The sequence below is a fragment of the Nomascus leucogenys genome, chromosome 24, assembly GCF_006542625.1.
Source record: "Nomascus leucogenys isolate Asia chromosome 24, Asia_NLE_v1, whole genome shotgun sequence".
NCBI lineage: Eukaryota > Metazoa > Chordata > Mammalia > Primates > Hylobatidae > Nomascus > Nomascus leucogenys.
Genome location: NC_044404.1, coordinates 2,585,498 through 2,609,557, shown reverse-complemented (window position 1 = coordinate 2,609,557; position 24,060 = coordinate 2,585,498). Strand labels below are relative to the sequence as shown.

The window sequence follows — 24,060 nt, the reverse complement described above, 5'->3', positions numbered from 1 at the left end:
CCCCGCACCAGCCAAGAGATAGACAAGGCGATGAGGCACCTGTGGGACTTTATTAGGTAAACAGACCCCAGCTCCAGCCACAGGCTTGGACTGGCCAGCTCAGAGTGTGGCCTCAGACACCCTGCCAGGTTCCCTCCTCCTGGGCATGGCCTGGGGTTTCTCAGGGTCACCAGTGTGTGAAGGTCGGGGCATGCCGGCCACAGGGGGAAACAGGGTTCAGGCTGCCCCACCTGGGTCTTGTCCCAGCAGGCGCCCCCTCACCTGGCTCTGCTGTGGGAGCCAAGAACAAAGACACCACCCGCCTGGCTCCTGCTGCCACAGGGGCTCAGCCAGCACCCATCCTCCCAGTGGCCTGTGGAGAAGCTGGGTTGCAAAGCCTCCCCCTCCCCCTCCCCCTGTGAGCCAGACGGAAAATGCATCTCCCAAGAGTGTCTCGAGGGGCAGGAAGGAGGCCTGCCCCGCCCTAGCCAGTGACCACAACAGGGTGTCCTGAGGGGCAGAACGGCCGACCCCCACCACAAGACATCCTGGTGCACAGAGGCCCTGGGCACAGCCCTTGCCCCACCCAGGAATACTTCCTAAATGTGCAGAGGCCGGAAGTTGGGGGTGGGAGGGGTCCGCTGCCAGGCTCCGTGAAGTGTGGATCTCGCTGTGGACTCAGGATGGGGAGGGCTCGTCCCAGCGCCCAGGCCCTTCCGCCTTCAACCAGCACATCTTCTGCTGGTGCTGCTGGACAGCATCTCGCACGCGGGTGTCCATCATGGCCTCAGTCAGGACCCCGTCCTCGGAGGCATACGCCGAGGCCTAGTGGGGAGAGAGGGAGCTGAGGGAGGCCGCCATGGGAACCCCCCACCCCAAATGCACACTAGGTCCCCGAGGTGGGGAGGAGCCAAACCAGGGGCTCCAGGACGGCCTCAGGGTGAAACACAGGCTTCCCGCACCTCGGCAGAGCCCAGCACGTGTGTGGACACCAGGGGCGGCCCCTGCAGTGCCCACAGCCCTGCCTGCGTCCTCAGCACTGCTGCTGCTCAATGACTTTCTAATAATACAAAGCCCAAGGCCGAGACCCACTGACTGCAGACCCAGGGCAGCTCCCGAGAGGCAGGGGAATTGCAGACCCTCTGCGTGTCTCAGCCGTGGCCAGGCAGTCCCCCCGGGTCACAGTGCACCTCAGACCCTCAGACCCTGACCCTCATAGGCCTCCAGGCCAGAGGCAGCCACTGCCCAACCTCAGGGCACATGGTTAGTGGCACCAAGGCCACCTCTGCCGCCACCTCCCTGTCCTCCTGGTCACAGGGCTTGGCATCTAGCACGCGGAGGCTGGAGCTGCTGGGGCTGTGGCCCTCGGTGTGGCTTCAGGCAGCCTCAGGTCCAGCCCTTCTGCCACGGATGGGTCGCTCTCCATCCCAGTGCCAGCAAAGGGCATGGAGTCCCCACGGGGAGGCACCCGTGGGTCAGGGTGAGGGTGTGGGGACCCACACTGGGCGCCGTGCTCAGGAGCGCACCAGGACGCCTGGAGGAAGCACAGGGCAGGGGACCCTTCCCGGACAGCTGAGTGGGTCCCTCACCCCATCCCGGCTATGCCTCCCAGAGGCAGGATTCATCTCACAGGGTGCAGGGGCAGCAGCACACCATCCTCCCACAACACCGTCACCACAACGGAACCTGCCATGGGGATGACCACGTGGTGCCTGTCCCCTCTGCCAGCGCCCACCCCTCACCAAGAGCCACTGTGTGGGGAGACACTGACCAGAGCCGCACCGCCACTGTGGGTCAGGGGCACGGGAGTGCAGGAGACTGACTAGAGCCGGACCACCACTACGCATCAGGGGCATGGGACTGCTCAACATCATTTTTGGTCTTGAGCCCACCCAAGAGAGGGCAAACAGGTGCAGGAACCCTCAGGGTCCACCCGAGTGGCTGCACCTCACCCAGGGCCCAGTGGAGGAAAGGGGCTGAGCAGATGCTCAAGGGGCCACCCCTCCAGAAGCACGGGACCTGGCAGGAACCCACCAGCAGTGACAGCTAAATGTCACGTGGCCTCCTGGGTGGGATTCTGGGGCAAGACCCAGTCCTGGGTGGGGCCAACAGTGACACATGATGTTCAGCACGTGGCAAGGCCCCGGGCCCAGGAGCTCTCTGTGCTACCCTTGCAACTTTTCTGGGAACCTAAAATCTTCAAACTATAAAAGGTCAAAGACAAGACCTGGACCTGATGTCTTCACATATGAATTCACAAAACATTAAGTAGAATCAGCACCATTCCTCAAACTCTTGGAGAAATTGAAGAACATTTCCTCACTCATCCTAGGAGGCCAGCATTACCCTCATATCAAACCCAGACAAAGACACCACAAGAAAAATAACAGGCCAATATTCCTGATGAGCATCGTTGGGAAAGTCCTCAACAAAATGCCAGCAAAACAAATTCGGCAGTATAGTAAAAGGATTCTACACCCTGACCAAGCAGGATGTATTCCTGGAATGCAAGGCTAGTTCAACATACGAAAATCAATCAATGTTCCACATATGAAATGTTCAACATACAAAAATCAATATTAGCAGAGTGGAGGAAGGAAACCACATGAACATCTCATCTGATGCAGGGAAAGCATTCCACCGAATTCAACACCCTTTTATGAGAAAAGCATTCAAGACGCTGTGGGCGGTGGCTCACATCTGTAATCCCAGCACTTTGGGAGGACAAAGGGGTCAGACAACCTGAACTCAAGGAGATCCACCGCCTCGGCCTCCCAAAGTGCTGTGGTTACAGGCGTGAGCCACCGTGCCCAGCCCAAATTATTTTATTTTTTTATTTTTGAGACAGGGTCTCACTCTGTCGCCCAGGCTGGAGTGCAGTGGTGTGATCTCAGCTCACTGCAAGCTCTGCCTCCCGGGTTCACGCCATTCTCCTGCCTCAGCCTCCCAAGTAGCTGGGACTACAGCCGCCCGCCACCACATCCGGCTAATTTTTTTTTTTTGTATTAGACACAGGGTTTCACCGTGTTAGCCAGGAGGGTCTCGATCTCCTGACTTCATGATCCACCCGCCTCGGCCTCCCAAAGTGCTGGGATTACAGGCGTGAGCCACCGCGCCTAGCCAGCCCAAATTATTTTTTAGTTTTAGTTTTTTGAGATGGAGTCTTGCTTTGTTGCCCAGGCTGGAGTGCAGTGGCGCGATCTTGGCTCACTGCAACTTCCACCTCCCCGGTTCAAGTGATTCTCCTGCCTCATCCTCCCAAGTAGCTGGGATTACAGGCATGCGCCACCACACCCAGCTAATTTTTGTATTTTTAGTAGAGACGGGGTTTCACCATTTGGCCAGATGGTCTCCATCTCTTGACTTTGTGATCCGCCCGCCTCGGCCTCCCAAAGTGCTAGGATTACAGGTGTGAGCCACCGCATCTGGCCTATTACTATTTTTTTAAGATGGAGTCTCACTCTATTGCTCAGGCTGGAGGACAGTGGCACCATCTCAGCCCACCACATCCTCTGCCTCCTGGATTCAAGAGATTCTCCTGGCTCAGCCTCCTGAGTAGCTGGGACTATAGACATACGCCACAAATACGCCCAGGTAATTTTTGTACTTTTAGTAGAGGTGAGGTTGGCCTTGTTGGCCAGGCTGCTCTCGAACTCCTGGCCTCAGGTGTATGATACTCTCGCCTTGGCCTCCCAACGTGCTGGGATTACAGGAGTGAGCCACTGCATGTGTTCCAAATTATTCTTATTTTTTAAGACAGGGTCTTGCTCTGTAACCCAGGCTGGAGTGCAGTGGCACAATCACAGCTCACTGCAGCCTCCACCTCCTTGACTCAAGTGATCCTCCCACCTCAGCCTCCCAGGCAGCTGGCATTACAGGCATGCGCCACCAGGGCCAGCTAATTTTTTCATTTTTTGTAGAGATGGGGTCTCGCCTTGCTTTCCAGGCTGGTCCTGAACCCCTGGCTTCAAATAATCTGACTGACTTGGCCTCCCCAAATGCTGGGAATACAAGCATCAGCCACCACCATGCCCGGCCCCTGCTTTCTTAGTTATGGAAACAGACCTGGTTCCAAGTGGCCTGGAACAGAGACCTCAGCTGACCCACAAGGACGGGGTTTGAGATCTGGGGCTCTTTGTCACAGCGGCATAACCCAGCCTGTACTGACTAATACAGCTCCCTACATACCTCGGCTCCAACGTTCAAATCAAGGTAGCTGGCTACTTCATTAAGCTGTCACACATTCATTCAAATGTGCTGCTAGATCGAGTGACCAGGTTGTCACACAGACTCTGCAGACCCCAGAGGCAGGGATGCCTATGCATGGCCTCTGCGCCTTCTGCCCCACCAACCTGGTTTTGCTTTTCCAGCAACCCCTAAAGACCAAAGGTTTCTGGATGGCCACGCCCACACTCCTGTGAGTCCCAGCTCAGCCCTGGAGCAGAAACGGAGCTGCAGGAGGGATGCCTCCAAGGAACAACTGGCTTTGGGACAACCAGAGGCCACTCCCACCTGTGTGTCAAGCAGGACCAAGCCCACAGACTTGGTCCAGAAAACACAACGTCCCTCCACCCCAAACCCCCAACTCACATGGGGCTTGCCCTGACGAGCATTTATACAGGGAGGTACCTATTGGCCAAGGTGAGTCAGAAGCCTCCAGCCCCACCTGGCAAAGCTTGGGCTAATGCAATGCCAGACTGGCTTCCAGAGAGCCCCGCGTGACTGTCGGCCACGGAAATGGCTCCACCCTCCTGAGGGTATGAGCAGGTGCACGATGCCGTGTGGAGTGGCCTGACTGGGGCAGGGGGCCCTGTGTCACATCTGTTTACTGAAAACCCCTCAACAGAAGCTCCTGCGTGACACCGGTGCTGGGACAGGCCTGGTGCAACTGAGCATCTCCACAGCAGCTGGGGTCCCGTCTGGGTGGATGCGCCAGAGCCTGACTCACCTGCCAGGACACAGCCAGCTGTGCGATCTCCCGGCCCGACATGCCCTCCGTCAGCTGAGCGATCTCCGAGCACTTCCTCCCATAGTCAAACTGGGCCAGCTTCAGGCGCCTGGGGAAGGAGTTCCCAAGTGGGCCGGCCAAGGCAGCAGCTCCCACACCACAAGGTGGAGGCTAGAAGACGGGCAGCCGGGCCGACACCCACGCCAGACACCCTCTTTGGAGGGGCTCTCTACTTCGACAGCCTAGCTCCACATCCTCCCTGCTGCAGGCCAGGCCCGGACTGAGCAGGGAGTGGCTGCAGGGCCTGGAGATGGCCCCAGCCACTCCTCACACCAGCCCTGCCCACAGCTGCTCACTCAGCACCCGCAGGGTGTGTGGCCTTTATGCGGGCAGTGGCGGAGCCTCGACTTCTAGCAAAAGCGTCTGCCTGGAGGCCACAGAAGCCAAGTCATGGTGCCAAGGCTACGAGCAGCCATGGGGGTGGGGGAGCCCAGGGCAGGGGAAGGCATAGGGAAACCGAGGCCCAGAAAGCTGGGCTGGCATGGAGCAGGCGGCAGCAGCAACCAGGATCTCTTTTGTCATCACTGGCGACAGCAGGGATTTGGGTCAGGTACACTTAAGGAATCAGAAACCGGGGCCCTGGGGATGCCAAGAAGTGGAGCAGCCTGGGCTCATCTGGAGTGTTCCCGAGGCAGCCGGTGTGTGGCGCCAGGGCCCCTCATCGCCTGGAGGGCTCTGCCCACGGTGCCTGCTGCACCCACTGCCAGCAACAGGGAGCCTGACAGCTTCAAGGCACATTGCAGCAGGAGCCATGCCCCACACCATGAGGCGCCAGGGCCGGGTGTGGCAGCTGGAGGGAGGCCAGGCCAGCAGCCAGCAGTGGACCATGAGGAGCCTCTCCCTCCAGTCCTGACACGGGGTCTCAGAGCAACACTCCACGTCACTTCCCCTCACTGCCAGGGCCTGGGAGTGGCCGAGCACAGGATTTCCTCACAGCCCTCCGTGTAGTGAAGAGGAACGTAAAAGAGGCCGGGCACAGTGGCTCACATCTGTAATCCCTGCACTTTGGGAGGCTGAGGAGGGTGAATCACTTGAGGTCAGGAGTTTGAGACCAGCCTGGCCAATATGGTAAAACCCCATTTCTACTAAAAAAAAAAAAAAAAAAAAAATTAGCCAGGCATGGTGGTAGGCGCCTGTAATCTCAGCTACTCAGGAGACTGAGGCAAGAGGATTGTTTGAACTTGGGAGGCAGAGCTTGCAGTGAGCTGAGATTGCGCCACTGCACTCCAGCCTGGGCGACAAGAACGAGACTTTTGTCTCAAAAAAAAAAAAAAGGAATGCTAAAGGTTTGTAAGTAAGTGATGGACTCTGCCTCCAAACCCAAGGAGACGCTGCCAGGCTGTTCTCATGTTCTCAGGTGGGGATGAGGAAAGGGTGGTGGAACCTCCCTGGATGCGGCCTCTGGGACTCTTGGGGCCCACGCGGCTCCTGTGTGAAACCACGTGGCAGGGAGGTGGTGCCCACCCTGGAGACGGAGCCTGCTGGGTGAGTCTGGAGAACAGGGGTCGGGGTAGGGGTGGGCCCTGAACGAGGGCCCCTGGACGGGGGCTGGGTGGGACGGGACACTTACTGCTTTCCTTCTGTGGCCGGCTTAAGAACATACTTGTCAAAATACATTCTCACCAGGCGCTCCCGTTCCTCCTGCCCTGGCAGGTCGAAGTGGACCATCTCATTGATGCGGTCGTTGATGGCCCAGTCAAACTGCTCGGGCTGGTTGCTGGCCAGGACCAGCATGAACCTGCGGGGCGGGGATGAGGATGATGAGGATGCTGGGGCTGCTGGCCGAGCTGTGCCGAGGGGAACGGGGCCTCCTCAGCCCCCACAGGGAGGACCTACAGTGGCTGGAAACACGAGGACACGGGCACAGCCCTGGTCAGCCACCTGCCCCACCGCACCCAGCTGTCCCCCAGCCTGGCTTCCTGGGCCTCTGTTCTCCCCCTGTATGGCGCTTTCCCGCTGACCCTCGCCCAGCCTGATAAGCAGCGCCAGGAACACCACTCCCTCCTGCTGCCTGAGCCCTGCTGTGCTGGGAGCAGGGATGCAGGACCCAGAGTCCATGTGGAGAATTCACCCACACGAGCCAGGAGCAGGACCTCGGGGGCCCGGGTTCAGGGGAGGCTCAGCAGGGTCCCAGCCTTGCCTCTCGCAGAAGGACCTGAGTCAGGGCTCCAGGGAGCGTCTACTGGCAGCAGCTGAGCCAGCGAGCCCAATGCGCCTGAGGAGTTAGCCACGGCCGACCGGCAGGATGTGATCCTCCGTGTGACATGTGACTAGGGCTGGAGGGGCCCAGGAGACCAAGAAAACTCAAAATTAGGGGATTTGAGAGGGACTAGGGAGCCTGGATGTAGGGCGGTCACCCTATTGGGGACCTCTGGGCGGCAGCCCACAGAGGCCACACGAAGTTGGGTGGCCCCAAGCCTGGAGGGTGCACCCCTGGCCAGCATCCGGGCAGGGACCAAGGTCCCAGGCTCTGCCCCGACACACAGGACCTGCTCATGCCCAGCTTCCCGCGGGAGCAAACGTGTCTCCATCTCCCACCCCAGGGCACCCACATCCTCCAAGAGAGACCCAGCAGAGCCTCAATCAGACCACCTCCCTTGCAGGCACAGGACTGCAGAAACCTAGAGGCAGAGGGACCCACAAGCTGGGGCGGCACACGGGGCTGTGAGGACAGGACTGAACCCAGCTCTGCCCGGGAGGCCCCCGCATGTTCCTCAGTGATACCCCGTGCTGTCCTGAGCTGGGCCGTTCCCAGGGGACATCCGAGGTGGGCACGTTGAGGCCACGGCAGCTGCCCAGCACTGTGAGCCAGGGCCCCTCAGGTCCCTCAGTGGGAACCAAGGGCGACAGCTGCACAGCCCTGCCCGGGGGCCCAGGACCCGAGGGGCTCCCTCACTTGTTGCTGTGCTGGCCCGTGCGATACAGGAAGGCATTCAATGTGGCCCTGAGGTCCTCGCTTATCTTCTCCTGCAGAGAGAAGGTTCCAGCCTTAGGCATCAGGAGCAAAGCCTTGTAAACAGCCACGGCAAAAAGTCCCACAGGCCTCCCTCCTGCAGGGAGTAGGGACGTGGCGACACTTTCATGGATCTAAACTCAAAAGCCTGACCAGGGCCAAGGGCGGTGTTTCACGAATGTAACTCGCATTTTGGGATGCCGAGGCGGGCAGATCACACGAGGTAAGGAGTTTGAGACCAGCCTGGCCAACACGGTGAAACCCCGTCTCTACTAAAAATACAAAAATTAGCCAGGCGTGGTGGCACACCTGTAGTCCCAGCTACGTGGGAGGCTGAGGCACGAGAATCACTTAAACCTGGGAGGCAGAGGTTGCAGCGAGCTGAAATTGCACCGCTGCACTCCAGCGTGGGCGACAGAGTAAAACTCTGCCTAAAAAAAAAAAAAAAAAAAAAAGCAAGCAAGCAAGCAAGCAAGCAAGCCTGACCCGGCGTAGGGGCTCACATCTGTAATCCCAGCACTTCAGAAGGTCAAGGTGGACAAATCTCTTTAGCTCAGAAGTTCAAGCCCAGTCTGGGCAATGTGAGGTAACTCCAACTCTACTAAAATTACAAAAAAATCAGCCAGGCATTGCACTGTGCCCCTGCAGTCCCAGCTACTCGGGCAGCTGAGGCAGGAGGATTGCTTGAGCTCGAGAGGTCGAGGCAACAGTGAGCTGTGATTGGCCCTGCACTCCAGCCTGGGCGACAGAGACCCTGTCTTAAAATGATAATTAAAAGGCTGGGCGTGGTGGATCACGCATGTAATCCCAGCATTTTGAGAGGCCGAGGCAGGAGGATCGTTGGAGGTCAGGAGTTGTCGACCAGCCTGACCAACATGGTGAAACCCCATCTCTATTAAAAACACAAAAAACTTAGCTGGGTGTGGTGGCAAAAGCCTGTAATCCCAGCTACACAGGGGGCTGAGGCAGGAGAATTCCTTGAATCCAGGAGGCGGAGGTTGCAGTGAGCCAAGATTGCGCCACTGCAAGCCAGCTTAAGTGATAGAGTGAGACTTCCTCTCAAACAAATAAAAATAAAAATAGACCAGGACGTCCGGGTGCGGTGGCTCACGCCTGTAATACCAGCACTTTTGGAGGCCGAGGCGGGCGGATCACCTGAGGTCACGAGTTCGAGACCAGCCTGGCCAACATGATGAAACCCCATCTCTACTAAAAATACAAATATTGTCTGGGTATGGTGGTGGGTGCCTGTAATCCCAGCTACTTGGGAGGCTGAGACAAGAGAATTGCTTGAACCCAGGAGGTGGAGGCTGCAGTGAGCTGAGATCGCACCATTGCACTCTAGCCTGGCGACAGAGCGAGACTCCATCTCAAAAAACAAAAAAACCTCAAAAGCCATGACTTATCTTTAAGCTGACCTAAAAAATGCTGTTTTTCGGCCAGGTGAGGGGGCTCAAACCTGTAATCCCAGCACTCTGGGAGGCCGAAACTGGTGGATCACGAGATCAGGAGATTGAGACCATCCTGGCTAACATGGTGAAACCCCGTCTCTACTAAAAATACAAAAAATTAGCCGGGTGCAGTGGCGGGCACCTGTAGTCCCAGCTACTTGGGAGGCTGAGGCAGGAGAATGGTGTGAACCCGGGAGGCGGAGCTTGCAGTGGGCTGAGATCACGCCACTGCACTCCAGCCTGGGCGACAGAGCAAGACTCCGTCTCAAAAAAAAAAAAAAAAAAAAAAAGCTGTTTTTCACACAAGGCTTACAGAGAAAAAGAAATTGATCAGAGGGCTGCAGCGTGGCCCAGGCAGAGGCTGTCACTCACGGAGGCTCGCTTCCGAAGGAAGGCGTCCGCTTCATCCACGAAGAGCAGGAGGCTGTGAACGAGAGGGAGGCCAAGCGGGGCGAGAGTGACGCCAGGAGCGGCCCACAGCAGCGTCCGGCTGCGGCAGGAGCAGGCCAAGCAGGCAGATCCCCACGGGGTCAGGCTCCGCCCCATCAGAGCCCTAAGTCCTGGACTCGACAGAAGCCGATCAGCCTGGCCTCTGGACAGCTGACCACGGCCCGGCCTCAGAAGGGGCTGGGAAGCCAACCACACATGGGAGACAGACTCCGCCCCACAGGCTTCACCCACACACAGGCCAACCACACACGGGGGACAGACTCTGTCCCGCAGGCTTCACCCCCACCCAGCCAACTGTAGCGCTGGTGGCCACTCAGAGTCCACGCCAGGGGCAGGGTCTTCAAAAGTGAAAGGTCAAGGCCGGGCGCGGTGGCTCACGCTTGTAATCCCAGCACTTTGGGAGGCCGAGGCGGGCGGATCCCGAGGTCAGGAGATCAAGACCACGGTGAAACCCCATCTTTACTAAAAATACAAAAAATTAGCCAGGCGTGGTGGCGGGCGCCTGTAGTCCCAGCTACTCGGAGAGGCTGAGGCAGGAGAATGGCGTGAACCCGGGAGGCGGAGCTTGCAGTGAGCCGAGATTGCGCCGCTGCACTCCAGCCTGGGTGACAGAGCGAGACTCCGTCTCAAAAAAAAAAAAAAAAAAAAGAAAGAAAGGTCAAAGGCCAGAGGGGAGGGTGCCAGCCATGATGAACGTGGTGCCAACAAGGACAGCTGAGACCGCAAGGGTGCCACAGCCGTGCCCTGCGTGGGGTCACTGTGGGACCTATTGAAGGGTGCGTGCCATGCTGTCTTCAGCTAACTTTCAAATGGTTCTACAAAAAGGAGCCGGTGCCCACGCCCACCTGCACGAGTGTGGGAGGGAGGGCGGCTGTGGAGGAGCCTCCCCTGCAGCTGTGAAGACCCCTCTCCCCCTGCACCCACCCACCTCCCTTCTGCCCTGAGCCAAGTATCCCACTGGCACCCTCCGCACGCTGGGGGCCTCGTGTCTACCAGGGTCCACACTCAGGGGGCTTTCCCTCCGAGGGACCCTCCGCCGGGCCTCCCGCGTGGCCACAAGGATAGAGCTGCAGAAAGACTACAAGGTCCCTGAAAGCCACCTGGACCCCCTTCCCAGAAGGCAGCCTGCTGGCCTGCAGCGAAGGGCCTGGTGCGAGGTGTGGGGACGTCTCACCCGCGCCGGCTGGTATTGGCCCAGTCAAAGAGCTTGTGCATGGCGGTCACGCCTTCCCGCCCCATGGGGGCCACGTCCCCGCCTGTCATGATGGCGTAGTCCATGCCTGAGTGCAGGGCGAGTTTCTGGACAGGAAGAGTGAGGGGAGACAGAACAGATGTTCCCTCCGCCTCTGCAAAGCCTGCACACTCCACCTGGAGTGTGGAGCCCCTGCTGGGTGTCCCTGCCTGGCAACCCTGCCTGGAAGTCACGGCCTGCCAGACACGAGACGTCCCCTGCCTGGAAGATGGGAGGCGCTGCTGCCCACACCAGCACCCTGAGCCTACATGAGGGTGGGCAAAGGCCTAAGGGGGGGTCCATTCCCCAGGCGGCTGAGCCCCCCAGACACCTGCAGGCAGGTAAGACCCCAGCGGCCCCTGGCCCACCTGCGCAGGCAGGTGCTCTCACCTTGGCAAACAGCGTCTTCCCGGTGCCTGGTGGCCCATACATCAGGATGTTCCTATACAGGCTGCGGTTCTTCTTGGTGTTCCTTGTTGCTATGGCGATGTCGCGCACCCGCGCTTCCAAGCTGGGCTGCCGGGGAAGACAGGGGCTTAGGGGACACACTCTGCACCCACGGAAGCCTCAGGGGCAGGGGCTGCGGGAATGCCTGGGTGTGGACTCTGCTCCTCAGGAAGCCGCCCAGCTCACGGGCAGCCTATCTAACCCCGACACGATCCGAGCAGTCGTATCTCAGGAGCCAAAAGCTCCTGGGCACCACCACCAGCAGCAGCAAGGGCCACAGCCCGGCCCAGCTCCGCGGTCCCCTCCCTGCGCCTCCCTGGTCACAGGCCCACCGACTTACACTGAGCACAACACCCTCCAGCGCGTCCTGGGGCCGACTGAGGAGCCGCCGGCTGACCTGCGGAGGGGAAGGGGAAGCGCCATTGGGGTACCTGCCACAGCCATGGAACAGCCACCAACGCACAAACACGCTCCGTAACACACAGAAACGGAGCTGCCCCAAAGCACAGCCAGGACTGGCCCGGAGCTGGAACCCCGCCCCGCCGGGAGACCGGGAGGCTATTGCTGGGATTAGGGGCATTTTCCAGTTCCTACTGGCTTTTATTTTCTTAACCACCCACCGAGTGACCTGTGGAGACCCCACCATCACCGTGTGGAGAGCAGGCACCTGGGGGGCTGGCAAGTGGCATGGTTCCCTAAGGAGGCCGCTAGACACCGTGGCCTGTAGCAGCTTCCCCGACAGACGACCACACACCCAAGTCCCAGGACTTGCAAGGACCTCGATGTGCTCCCAGGCCCCACCAAGAGCCCTGAGCGGGGGAGACCGAGGCAGACGGGTAAGGGTCTCACTGATGCAGACCCCTAAGGTACAGCGCCGGACAGGAAAACCCACACGTGAAGCAGCATGCGGTTGCCTGTTATCTGGGGAAAGGGAAGGGACGGGAGGGTGTGTGTGGGCTGTGCTCGTGGGGCAGAAGGAACTCAGCCAGGAACTGCACTCAGGGAGGGCCAGGCCTGCCCTGCTACCTGGATGGGGTGCCGCAGCGCCTCCAGCACCGTGATGCGGGACGTCTCCCTCACCAGGGACGGCTTCCCCAGCCGAGCCTCAATGAAGCGGCCAGCGACAAGCGTGGCATTCTTGGCTGAGTAGACCCCGACAGCCAGCAGCGTCAGCCCTGCCACCTGCAGCAGAGACACCGCACTGGTGCACCAACCCCACCCTCCCTCCTAGAGTGGGAGACACACAGGGCTGCCCCCACCCTCTCTCCACCCGAAGGAGAAGCACAGGGCCGTGTGCTGGCCCCACAGAACCCCAATTCCTGGCCCCGAATCCGACACCCACGCGGTTACAGGAGGCAGGTGGGGCAGTCATAGCGCCCTCACTCAGGGCCATTTTCTCTGCAAGTGGCAGCATAAATCCTACAAAGCCCCGGTCGCTGAGCAGGGCCCTGGGCAGACCCAGCCAGATATGTCACAGGGCCACACCTTCTGGTACATTCTTGGCCACTAAAAATGGTACTTTATTCCTGGAAAACAAGACTAACCCCAAATCTCTAACTCGTTTTAAAAAATCGATTAGGCTGGCTGGGCGCAATAGCTCAGGCCTGTAAACCCAGCAGTTTGGGAGGCTAAGGTGGGTGGATCACCTGAGGTCGAGAGTTCGAGACCAGCCTAACCAACCTGGAGAAACCCCGTCTCTACTAAAAATACAAAAAATTAGCTGGCCATGGTGGCACATGTCTGTAATCCCATCTACCTGGGAGGCTGAGGCAGGAGAATCTCTTGAACCCGGAAGGCAAAGGTTGCAGTTGAGCTGAAACTGTGCCATTACACTGCAGCCTATGCAACAAGAGCAAAAGTCTGTCTCAAAAACAAAAAATGAATTAGGCCAGGTCCGGTGGCTCACCCGTGTAATCCCAGCACTTTGGGAAGCCAAGACAGGTGGATCACTTGAGGTCAGAAGTTTGTGACCAGCCTGGCCAACATGGTGAAACCCCATCTCTACTAAAAATACAAAAATTAGCTGGGCCTGGTGGCACAGGCCTGTATTAGCTGAGTGTGGTGACGTGAGCCTGTAATCCCAGTCACTTGGGAGGCTGAGGCAGAAGAATTGCTTGAATTGGGGAAGTGGAGGTTGCAGTGAGCCGAGATGGCACCACTGCACTCCAGTCTGACCACAGAGCAAGACCCTCTCTCTAAAAACAAACAAACAAAAGTCAACGGTGCATTAAGCAGCTCCCTCATGTCCTCAGGTGACACCGTCTCACCAACACGGTGGCAACACCACCTGCGACATTCACCGTCACACTGACGAGGCTACCGGCAGGCGCTGCAGTCACGGCACTGGGCGCCGGCACCACGGCAGAGCAAGTGCCCACTGAGTGCCAGGCACCTACTATGTGCTGGGCTGGGGTTGGGGGGGACGGAGTACGCAGCCATGTGCGACGTGGTTCGCCACCACAGCAGGCCGGAGCCTGGGCAAAGAGTGAGGCTTTAAACGAGAGAGGACTCTGTGAACTTTGAACTCTCAGGGTTTTATAAGGAATAAAGGTTTTTGCAAAATGGAGTCAGGGTTGCCTTCTGGTTTTTTGTTTTTTTCTGTTTGTTTGTTTGTTTTTTTCTGAGAAGGAGCCTCGCTCCATGGCCCAGGCTGGAGTGCAGTGGCGGGATCTTGGCTCACCGCAAGCTCTGCCTCCTGGGTTCAGGTGATTCTCTTGCCTCAGCCTTCTGAGTAGCTGGGACTACAGGCGAGCACCACCATACCCGGCTAATTTTTTGTATTTTTTTTTTTAGTAGAGATGGGGTTTCACCGTGTTAGCCAGGATGGTTTCGATCCCGGTATCGTGATCTGCCCGCCTCTGCCCCTGCCTCCCAAAGTGCTGGGATTACAGGTGTGAACCACCACTATCGACAATTTTTTTCTTGAGACAAGGACTTTTTTTGTCACCCAAGACAGAGTGCAGTGGTGCGACCTCGGGTCACTGCAGCTGCAACCTCCCTGGGCTTAAGTGACCCTCCTACCTCAGCCTCTCAAATAGTGGGACCACAGGGACCACCACCACACCCAGCTAATGTTTGATTTTTCCTAGAGATGGGGTCTCCCTGTGTGGCCCAGGCTGGCAACTGCGTTTTCTTCTCCCAGCTCAAAGAGGGAGGAGCAGCCGAAGACAGCAGATCCAACGTGGGCTTGCTCTGTGCTGGGAGAGCTACAGGGCTGTGCAGAGCTGGCAGGGACAGGACCTGGGGCTCCAGGAGGCCCCCACATGCTGCCCCTCAGCCACCTGCCAGCCCTGTTTTATGAGTATGTTTACCGTGGCTGTCACTTTGTCCCAGTCTGTCACAAAGGCACGGAATCCTTCCCCAAACAAGGTGCCAGCCGTCCTGCGGGGAAAGCAGTGGTGTGACCGGGAAGGACATGAAGATCCGTGCCACACAGCAAGAGCAGGTTGACGGTGAGGCCCTGACATGGTGGCCTGGCCTTGCCAGGACAGAGAGGGAGTTCCCCCATCAAGGAGCCATCCTACGGCAGCCAGGCCTGGAAGAGCTGGAGAGCGCCCTGGGACCAGCGACTCGCACCTGTGGGGCTCTGTATGCCGCCGGCCCGGGCCTCGGCAGTGCTCACCTGATGGACTCCAAGACGGTCTGACGGTGCTCGGCCGCCTTCAGGCGGATCTGCTCGCGGATGATGTCCGCATTCTCCCGCTCGGCCTTGGCGCGCGCCCGGGCCTCGGCCTCCACTCGCAGCATCTCGTTCTTGTGCCTCAGCTCCATCTCCCGCTCCACGGTGGCTGCCCCAGAGAGCCAGGGCAGCTCAGCACCACACAGTGCAGCACGTCCACCTACGCCCACACCGTGGACAGGCCCACGCCACGGAGAGGCCGACACTGCTGACAGGCTAAGGCCACGGACAGGTCCACGCCCCAGACAGGCCCATGCCACGGACCAGCCCAGGCCACGGTCAGGCCCACACCGCCAACAGGCTAAGGCCACAGACAGGTCCATGCCACAGACAGGCCCACGCCACGGACCGACCCACTCCACCGACAAGCCCAGTCCATGGACAGGCCCATGCCACAGACACACATAGACCTTGGTAGGGACAGCGCCACAGGCCGGCCCCCGCCATGGATTAGGGCCCCTGAAATCCAACCCAGAGGCCCAGGCACCTTCTCAGGACGAGCCGTTTAAAGCAAAAAACCAGAACGCGGAGCTCCCAAGGAAGCCCCCATCACACAGAAACAGCTGTCAGAACTCAGAGACGCGTGACGTGCGTGTGCCTGGCTATTGAACATTAAACACACACACCTCGCCACAAGCCCACCCACGGTGAAAAGTGGTGACAGACATTTGCCTGGAGCACTTGCCAACAAATGCCACATGGCACCAAATACCTGTGATCCCCACTGAGACCAGGACAGTAAAGACCCATATTCTAGGCAGAACACAGCGGCTCACACCTGTAATCCCAGCACTGTGGGAGGCCAAGGCAGGCAGATCATGAGATCAAGAAGTTCAAGGCCAGCCTGGCCAACACGGTGAAACCCTGTCTCTACTGAAGATACAAAAAAATTGGCCAGGCGTGGTGGCGGCGCCTGTAATCCCAGCTACTCGGGAGGCTGAAGCAGAATTGCTTAAACCTGGGAGGCAGAGGTTGCACTGAGCTGAGATCGTGCTATTGCACTCCAGCCTGGCTGACAGAGCGAGGCTCCGTCTCAAAAAAAAAAAGAAAAAGACCCACGTACTTCTCATGAAGTGAAGCAGCTCCTGCCCTCCCCGCACAGACCCTGGTGTCCACTCGCAGACAGAGGTGTCCTCCGAGAGGGAGCCCCATCCCATGGAGCCCCGGCACGCCTCGCCCACTGCACTGGTAGCTATGAGGGGCTGGGCCGCAGAAGTCAGGCTCAGAGTGCACACCGGGTGAGCGTCTGTCAGGTGCTGAGGTCCACATGCAGCCCCCACCACCTCCGCCCCAGCCAGGAGAGCAGACAGCCTACCTCGCCGCATGGCCTCCTGCTTCTGCACGGACTCCTCCTGCTTCCGTAAATTCTCTTCACTGACAAGTTGCTGAGAAGAAGCCACAGAAAAAGGGAAATGCCTTTAAAACCTGTGACTGTGCCCGTGTGTGTGGGGGGGTGATTGTGCCCGTGTGCAGGGGCTGACTGTGCCCATGTGAGGGGCTGACTGTGCCCATGTGAGGGGGTGACTCTGCCCATGTTTGCGGGGGCTGACTGTGCCCGAGTGCGGGGGTGACTGTGCCCGAGTGTGCAGGGGGGTGACTGTGCCCGTGTGCGGGGGGTGACTGTGCCCAAGTGCGGGGGTGACTGTGCCCGAGTGCGGGGGGTGACTGTGCCCGAGTGTGCAGGGGGGTGACTGTGCCCGTGTGCGGGGGGTGACTGTGCATGAGTGTGCAGGGGGTGACTGTGCCCGAGTGCGGGGGTGACTGTGCCCGAGTGTGTGGGGGGTGACTGTGCTCGTGTGTGCAGGGAGCTGACTGTGCTCGTGTGTGCGGGCGGTGACGGTGCCCGTGTGTGTGTGGGGTGACTGTGCCCATGTGGGGGGTGACTGTGCCTGTGTGTGTGGGGTGATTGTGCCCAACTGTGGAGGGTGATTGTGCCCATGTGTGGGGCCGACTGTGCCCATGTGCAGGAGTGACTGTGCCCGTGGGTGGGTGGGCTATGCGCCTGTTTTGGGGTGTGTGTGTGTGCCGTGTGTTCAGGTGTGTCTGTGTGTGTGTGTGTGGGCACCCGTGCAGGGGGGGGGCTGTGCATGCTCATAGGGGGGGTTGTGTATGCCCATGTATGTGAGGGAGTATGTGCCCGTGGAGGGGGGGTGTGCTCCCGTGGGGGTGTGTGTGTGTGCGCCCGTGAGGGGTGGGTGTGTGCCCGTGGGGGGTAGGTGTGTGCCCGTGGGGGGAGTGTGTATGCCTGTGTGTGGGTGTGTGCCCGTGGGGGGCATGTGTATGCCTGTGTGTGGGTGCGTGCCCGTGTGTGGCTGTGTGCCCATGTGCGGGGGGGTGTGCGTGCCCATGTGTGGGTGCGTGCCCGTGTGCAGGGTGTGCCCGTGTGAGGGGGTGTGTGAGTGCCCGTGTGCGGGGGTGTGTGTGTCCCTGTGGCAGGAGAGGGTGTGTGTGCCCGTGTCGGGGGATTGTGTGCGTGCCCGTGTATGCAGGGGGGGTTGTGCCTGTGTGTACAGCAGAGTGTGTGCACGCCCGTGTGTGTGTGTGGACATGTGTGTGCCCATCTATGGGGGGGTATGCCCGCGTGCGGGGGTGTGTGTGTGCCCAAGTGCAGGGGTGCCGGTGAGCCTCTGTGGGGTGTGTGTGTGTACCTGTGTGTGGGATGTGTGTGCGTATGTGTGTGTGTGCGGGGTGCATGTGCGTACCTGTGTGTATGGGGTGTGTTTACAGGTGTGAGTGTCCATGTGGGTGTGTGCATGCCCGTGTTGTGTTGAGGTGTGTTTGCGGGTGTGTGAGTGCAGGCCTCTGTGTGGGGGTGTGTGTGTGGGCCCGTGTGCCAGGGTGTGTGCCCGTGTGTGCAGGGGTCTGTGCACCTGTGTGCGGGGAGTGTGTGTGCATGTCCGTGTGGGCAGGTGCCTGTCTCCCCGTGTACATGTGTGCACACATCTCTGCATGTGTGCCTGTACATGTGTGCCTGTACATATGTGCCTGTGCGTGTCTGTCCGAGTAGTTTCCCCTGCTCTAGCACCCACCATCAGCAACCCCAGCGTTCTTGCCCCGTGGCCTCTCACCCACTGACTGGTCCCACAAAGCTACCTACGTTCTCAGGGACGCAGGCGCCTCGCAGGGGAGGCTGAGCTCACCTGCTGCTTCAATTGGTCCTCATAGCGCTGCCGGGCCAGCTTGTCTTGATACTGGGCCCTCTGGGGGAGAAGAGGGCGACAAAGACACATCTCAGCCGGGAGTTACAGTCAGGGCTGACCGGGCCGAGCGCCTGGGACTCCAACACGCCATCAGCCTCACACAAACGTGGGGAGGCGCGGGGACCTCCCGTCCGGCTCAGCAGTGAGGGACCTCACAGGTCTTAGGCGTTTGTGCAAGGCTGTTCCAAGGGCAGCTCTAAAGGCTGACTCCAGAGCGTCCCGGGGCCGCACCCAGCTCCCAGTCCTGCCCCACGCCTTTCCCCCGAGCCGGGCGGCCTCCCTCGCGGCCTCTTGCGCTCTTACGGCCTGATGCTGCCGGGTCTCCTCGCTCAGGGTCTTCCTCCTCTCCTCTGCCTGCGCCCGGATCTGCTCGCTCTTGAGCTGCTCCACGGCGGCCTCGTACTCCTACAGAGCACAGCACTCACCAGCTGGCACTTGCTCAGGGCTGGCGCTGCCTGACAGCCCCTCGTGTCTGCACAGCTCCGCCACGGCAGAGACTCCGTGCCCAGACTAGTGTGTGCAGCAGGCTCAGGGCTTCCAGCCGCATCTGCACCCAGGCTCAGGCCCTGGAGGAATCCAGACCCACAGGCAGAGAAGCACCAGCAGAAGCCTGCGAAGGCCCCCAGGGAGGGAGGCCGGACACCCACTTTTGGACTGCACTGAGGGCAGAGCTCGTGCTTATTCTAGGAATCCTGCTGAGTGGACTGGGTGCGATGGCTCTCGCCTATAATCCCAGCACTTTGGGAGGCCAAAGTGGCTGGATCAACTGAGGTCAGTAGTTCGAGACCAGCCTGGACAACATGGTGAAACCCCATCTCTACTAAAAATACAAAAATTAGCCAGATGTGGTGGCAGGCTCTTGTAGTCCCAGCTGCTCAGAGGGTGAGGAAGGGGGTTAAACCCAGGAGGTGGAGGTTGCAGTGAGCTGAGATCACGCCACTGCAACCAGCCTGCAAGACAGACTAAGACTCTGCCTATAAAAAATAATAATAATATGAAACAGGGCAGGCACAGTGGCACAAGCCTGTAATCCCAGCACTTTGGGAGGCCGAGGCAGGTGGATCGCTTGAGTTCAGGAGTTCGAGACCAGCCTGGCCAACATGGTGAAACCCCGTCTCTACTAAAAATACAAAAATTAGCCGGGTGTGGGGGCTGGTGCCTGTAATCCCAGCTATTCAGGAGGCTGAGGCAGGAGAATTGCTTGAAACCACGAGGCGGAGGCTGCAGTGAGCCCAGATGGCACCACAGAACTCCAGCCTGGGAAACAGACACTCCGTTTCAAAATAAATAAATAAAACAAAATAAAACAAAAAAATCCTGCTGAGTGTAATGAAATGAGGTGAGAACATCAAGAAGACCCAGGCCCTCAGGACGACCAGACGCCCTCACCAACACCGGCCCTCCCTCTCCAGCGGCACTGCAGCAGCGTCTCTCACTTCCCCTTGTTTCCTTCTGTGAAATGAGGCGCCCAAGCTCGGCCCTGGGCCCCACTGCTGCCCACGTACACGCCCCCAGCCCTGCCCACCGGCAGTAGCCCCAACAATCTCCGCACCCAAACCCCATGTGCGACCCGGCCTCCTCGCCCATACCGGCCCCACTCACTTTGAGCTTGGACTGTTGCTCCCACTGCAGTGTCTGCTCCTGCATCTGCGCCAGATTCAGGGCGTCCTTGGCGTAACCTGCAGATGCAGGGCCACGGAGGGCAGGTGTTAGGATACGCGGATGCCGCTGGGCAGGCATGCACACCAGCCAAGGGGCTTTCTGGAATCCACAGCAACGCCTCGACCTCAAAGCCCCCAGCCCTGCCTCCCCATCCTCCTTCCTAGTCAGACCTGGCATGACGATGCCCCACCCCCAGCACACGGCCTGATGCATTTGTGGGGTTTTATCCCCCCAGGGACGGTCTTGGAGAGCCACATCAGGAAGGCCATCCCACGTGGACGGCAGGAGGCTCTTTCCCAATTCAACACAAAGTCAGGCGATGGCTAAAGTGTCCATTTTTTCACGTTACACACGCTTTTCCTAAGCTTCCAATGGCTATTGTCATTGATCTGCTATCAAGCACATGCAGGCAAGAAAGGGAATGAATTAAGAATCAGATAGCAGCCAACAAGCTCAGGGTAATGAGGGCAAGTGTACGACAAAGTTCTCAGTTACATTTTGTTCCTAGAGGGGAACCGACACAGGTCGATGTTTGGGTGTCGTGGGACCGAAGTATGTATTCTCTGAGCTGCCGAGGCCTCAGCATCAGGTCTCAAAATTTTCTGGGATGACAGTTTTCCCATCATAAAACTTTACCATAAAAATCTTTTGGCCAGGCGCGGTGGCTCACTCCTGTACTCCCAGCACTTTGAGAGGCTGAGGCGGGTTGATCACTTCAGGCCAGGAGTTAGAGACCGGCCTGACCAATGTGGTGAAACCCCATCTCTACTAAATATACAAAAATTAGCTGGGCACAGTGGCGCATGCCTGTAATCCCTGCTACTCTGAGGCTGAGGTGGGAGGATGGCTTGAACCCCAGAGGCAGAGGCTGCAGTGAACCCAGATCACACCGCTGCACTCCAGCTAGACAGAGAAAGACTTAAAAAAAAAAAAAAAAATCTCCAGCCTGGCCAACATGGCAGCAAAACCCCATCTCCACTAAAAAGACAAAAAAAGAGCAGGGCACGATGGTGCACGCCTGTGATCTCAGCTACTCGGGAGGCCAAGGCTGGAGAATTGCTTGAACCCAGGAGATGGATGTTGCGATGAACCGAGGTTGCGCCACTGCCCTCCAGCCTGGGCAATGGACGGCAACTCCGTCTCAAATAAATACATAAATATATAAATCTTCTAACATAGAAAGACGCGTAAAGTAGGCAGGGACCGCCGACGCTCCTGGGTTGGTGCATTGTTCCCGTCTCTCTTCCTCCTGCAGCCCGTCTCACTTTTTTAAGCCTTCAGAGTCAACTGCAGCAAACACGTCACTAGAGCCCAGCGTCTGTTCTCAGCTCAGGTGTAATTTTTGGAGGTGACTGACGCAGGTGGGAAGTGCTGTGGGGAGTGCTCGTTGCATTTAGACAGAGGCAGCGACGCTTTGGCGTTTGGGGTGGGTCTGCTTGGGCCTGTGGTTAGGCACGAACTAGGCTGACGGGCATCAGCGTCAGATTTCAGGAAGTGCCTTGGGAGCCAACCTTGGGGACCCCAGTGAACACAGCACAGATGAGACCAGGACCTGCCTCTCAGGGAAGACAGTGCCAGGTGAACAGGTTTGGCTGCTGAGCTCGGGAAGCCAAGGGCAGCCCCAAAGGCCCTCAACCACTCTCACTCTGACCCCAAGGGAGCCGAGGGTGTCAGTTCCCCAGAGTCTTGCCGCAGAGCAGTGCGGCACTGTGACACTGTGGGTGTCACAGGGAGGCGCTCTGCCTATTTCCTCCCGAGGGGACCTTTGGCTGGATTAAGCTGAGGCCACTCCCTCCCCTGAAAATGGCTCACTGACAGTTCCCACCCTCAGTGACTCTTGGGAGGAGAGGGGAAAGAGCAGGTCAGGTGCCCGTGTGGCCTCTCGGTTAGGAGAATGAGAACAATCATTCACCACCTTGGAGTGACCTGTGCCAGGGACGTGCGTCCCAGCGCGTGAATTCACACCCACAGGGCACCAGGGTGTCCTCCAGGCAACCACTCTGTGGAGTGCAGGGCAAGCGCTGGTGCTCACAGACAGTTCTGGCACAAATGTGCTGCTCTGGCTTCCAAGGACAGGCCAGAGAAGGGGTCAGGGAAGACTCTGGGAACAAGGCAGCATGGGGCTAGCCTCAAGGGACAGAGGAGGCAGCCAGTCTGTGAGGAGGAGCCTCCCGTTTGCTGGAGAGCAGCAAGGCCAAAGCAATGGGCTCCGGCGACCCTGCTGCCAGGAAAGGCGCACGGAGGAAGCCAGGAGCGTCCGGAGGGGCCGGGCTTGCAGAGGGGCTACCAGGCAGACTGGCAGGGCAGGGAGCACCAGGGGAAAAAGAGGAAAAGAGGTCCAGGACCGAAAGGGGGCGGCAAATTCTGGAGAAACCTCTCTCACCAGCCAGCAGTGATGCCAGGAAGGAGGGAAGGGATAAAAATGAAACAGCCCACATCTGGAACAGAATCCACAGGAAATAAAGACTGATGGAGGGCTCCCCACGGTGCACCTGGAGACCCTGCCGCAGGCCCGGCTCGACCACAGAGAGGGCAGGCCAAGGCACTGGCAACGCCAGCAGAGCGGATTGCGGGTCAGGAGCTCTGGGGCCGCCAGGACTGGAGCAACTCAGAGGCACAGGTCTGCACCATGGGTGCAGGGAGGAGGCCCCGGCGGCCTGAGGCTGCTCAACCAGGCCTATACCACTGCAGGGGGGGCCACAGGCTGATAACTAAGATTCAGCTTCTGGAAGTGGGAGAAGTTTCAATCTCTAAGTGAACTTAGCGGGTGAAAACCCCCAGGAACTAGGACAGAAAGGAACCCTCCAAATAAGCCTGCAGCAAGAAAGTCAGTCACCAAAGTCCGCTGTCCTCCGAGGTGCCCTGAAGTCCAGCCCTTGATTCCCATCCTAACCTGATCATTGAAATTACCGAGCAAGGCCATGAGCAGCGGCTCACGCCTGTAATCCCAGCGCTTTGGGAGGCCGAGGTGGGCGAATCACCTGAGGCCAGGAGTTCAAGACCAGCCTGACCAACACGGTGAGTGCTCACACCTTGAGGGCGTTGGGTCACGAATTTACTCAAGTTGGGCAGCACGGCCTGACCTGTGGCTTCACAGACCTCGCCGTGCAAACGCTAAAACCACAAGAAGTGTAAATCTGCTAGGCTCTCGTTAGAACCAAATGATTCTCAAATACGCTTCCCTTGTTATGTGGAAATTGCTAGCAACCACCCAACAAACCCATCTACCGATCTGGCCACGCCTTGGCCTGTGCCACGTGGAGGCAGCAAGCGCAGAAGGATCCCACACACTCGGCGGTAACAAGACCACGGCCAGCCCCAGGCCCTGAACCCTGTAACCTATGAGCGCCACCTCCGCAACGCTTTCCGCACCTGACCCGCTCCTGACAGCTGGAGAGGTGCAAAGGGGTGACAGAAAGAGTCCGATCCTCCCGGGACACGAGACGGCTCCGGCCCGGGGTGCTCCGGAGGCGCAGTCTCGTCCGGGAAGTGCCTGCCGACAGCGGCGAGGAGAAGTAAGGGCCAGGGTTCCCGCTTCCCCGGCCCGTCCCGCCCGCCCCGCTCCGCCACACTCACGCGAGTGCTCCAGCTCGCGCGCCGCCTTGGCGGCGCGCTCCAGGCCGGTGGGGTCGAAGTTGCTCCATTTGTCCTTGGGCGCCGGGCGGTCTCCCAAGCCGCGGTCCCCGCCGCCCTCGGCCCCGGGCTGCGCGGGCGGCAAAGGTGGCAGCGGCCCCGCGCCTTCACCCTTGGGGCCCTTGTTAATGCCGAAGAGCCACGACATGCTCGCACCGCCGCCGCCGCCGCTACCGCCGCCGGGACCCCAACAGAGTCTGACTCGCGCGCGGCTGGGAGCAGCCTCCACGCGCCGCGAGCCGTTGGCCAGGACCACTGCGCAGGCGCGACACACACCCCTTCCTCCCGGCGATAGAAGCGCGTAAGGGACACGCGCTCAGCCCTTGGATTGGCCGCGAGGGCAGTGACGCCATAGCATCGGCGCCAC

At 59.1% G+C, this 24,060-nt stretch overlaps 1 protein-coding gene and 1 long non-coding RNA gene across 7 annotated transcripts; one reads left to right on the top strand and one right to left on the bottom strand.

Annotated features, from left to right (window-relative positions):
- Positions 1-31: 31 nt before the first annotated feature.
- LOC100593873 (ATPase family AAA domain containing 3A) lies at positions 32-24,035 on the bottom strand. 6 transcript variants are annotated; one of them, XR_004028496.1, is made up of 16 exons: positions 23,637-24,035; positions 20,001-20,077; positions 18,702-18,803; positions 18,339-18,398; positions 16,514-16,583; positions 15,142-15,307; positions 14,831-14,900; positions 12,546-12,701; positions 11,860-11,916; positions 11,463-11,588; positions 11,016-11,140; positions 9,764-9,815; positions 7,884-7,954; positions 6,558-6,828; positions 4,928-5,036; positions 32-804 (listed from the first exon to the last, which is right to left on the bottom strand). XR_004028496.1 is itself a non-coding variant. In XM_030805854.1 (16 exons), the coding sequence occupies exons 1-16, from the start codon at positions 23,839-23,841 to the stop codon at positions 658-660; spliced, it is 1,761 nt and encodes a 586-aa protein (XP_030661714.1). In that variant the 5' UTR covers positions 23,842-24,033; the 3' UTR covers positions 32-657. The 6 variants fall into 6 exon arrangements, 2 of the variants coding, with proteins under 2 accessions (XP_030661714.1, XP_030661716.1); XR_004028497.1 differs by having other exon boundaries at positions 6,611-6,828; XR_004028498.1 differs by having other exon boundaries at positions 6,611-6,725; positions 23,637-24,034.
- On the top strand, positions 9,200-13,395 carry LOC115833055. The gene is made up of 2 exons (XR_004028501.1): positions 9,200-9,243; positions 13,315-13,395. It is a non-coding gene; the product is annotated as an uncharacterized LOC115833055 (long non-coding RNA).
- Positions 24,036-24,060: the final 25 nt, after the last annotated feature.

Bases quoted from the DNA above. Each gene is read 5' to 3' on its own strand.
- LOC100593873 (XM_030805854.1), bottom strand. From the start codon at position 23,841: ATGTCGTGGCTCTTCGGCATTAACAAGGGCCCCAAGGGTGAAGGCGCG. The intron at 7,955-9,763 runs GTGAGTGACAGC...TTCTCTCTGCAG, and splicing joins TCCTTCGGAAGCGAGCCTCC to GAGAAGATAAGCGAGGACCT. The intron at 5,037-6,557 runs GTAAGTGTCCCG...CTCCTTCCCCAG, and splicing joins CCGGCCACAGAAGGAAAGCA to GCGCCTGAAGCTGGCCCAGT.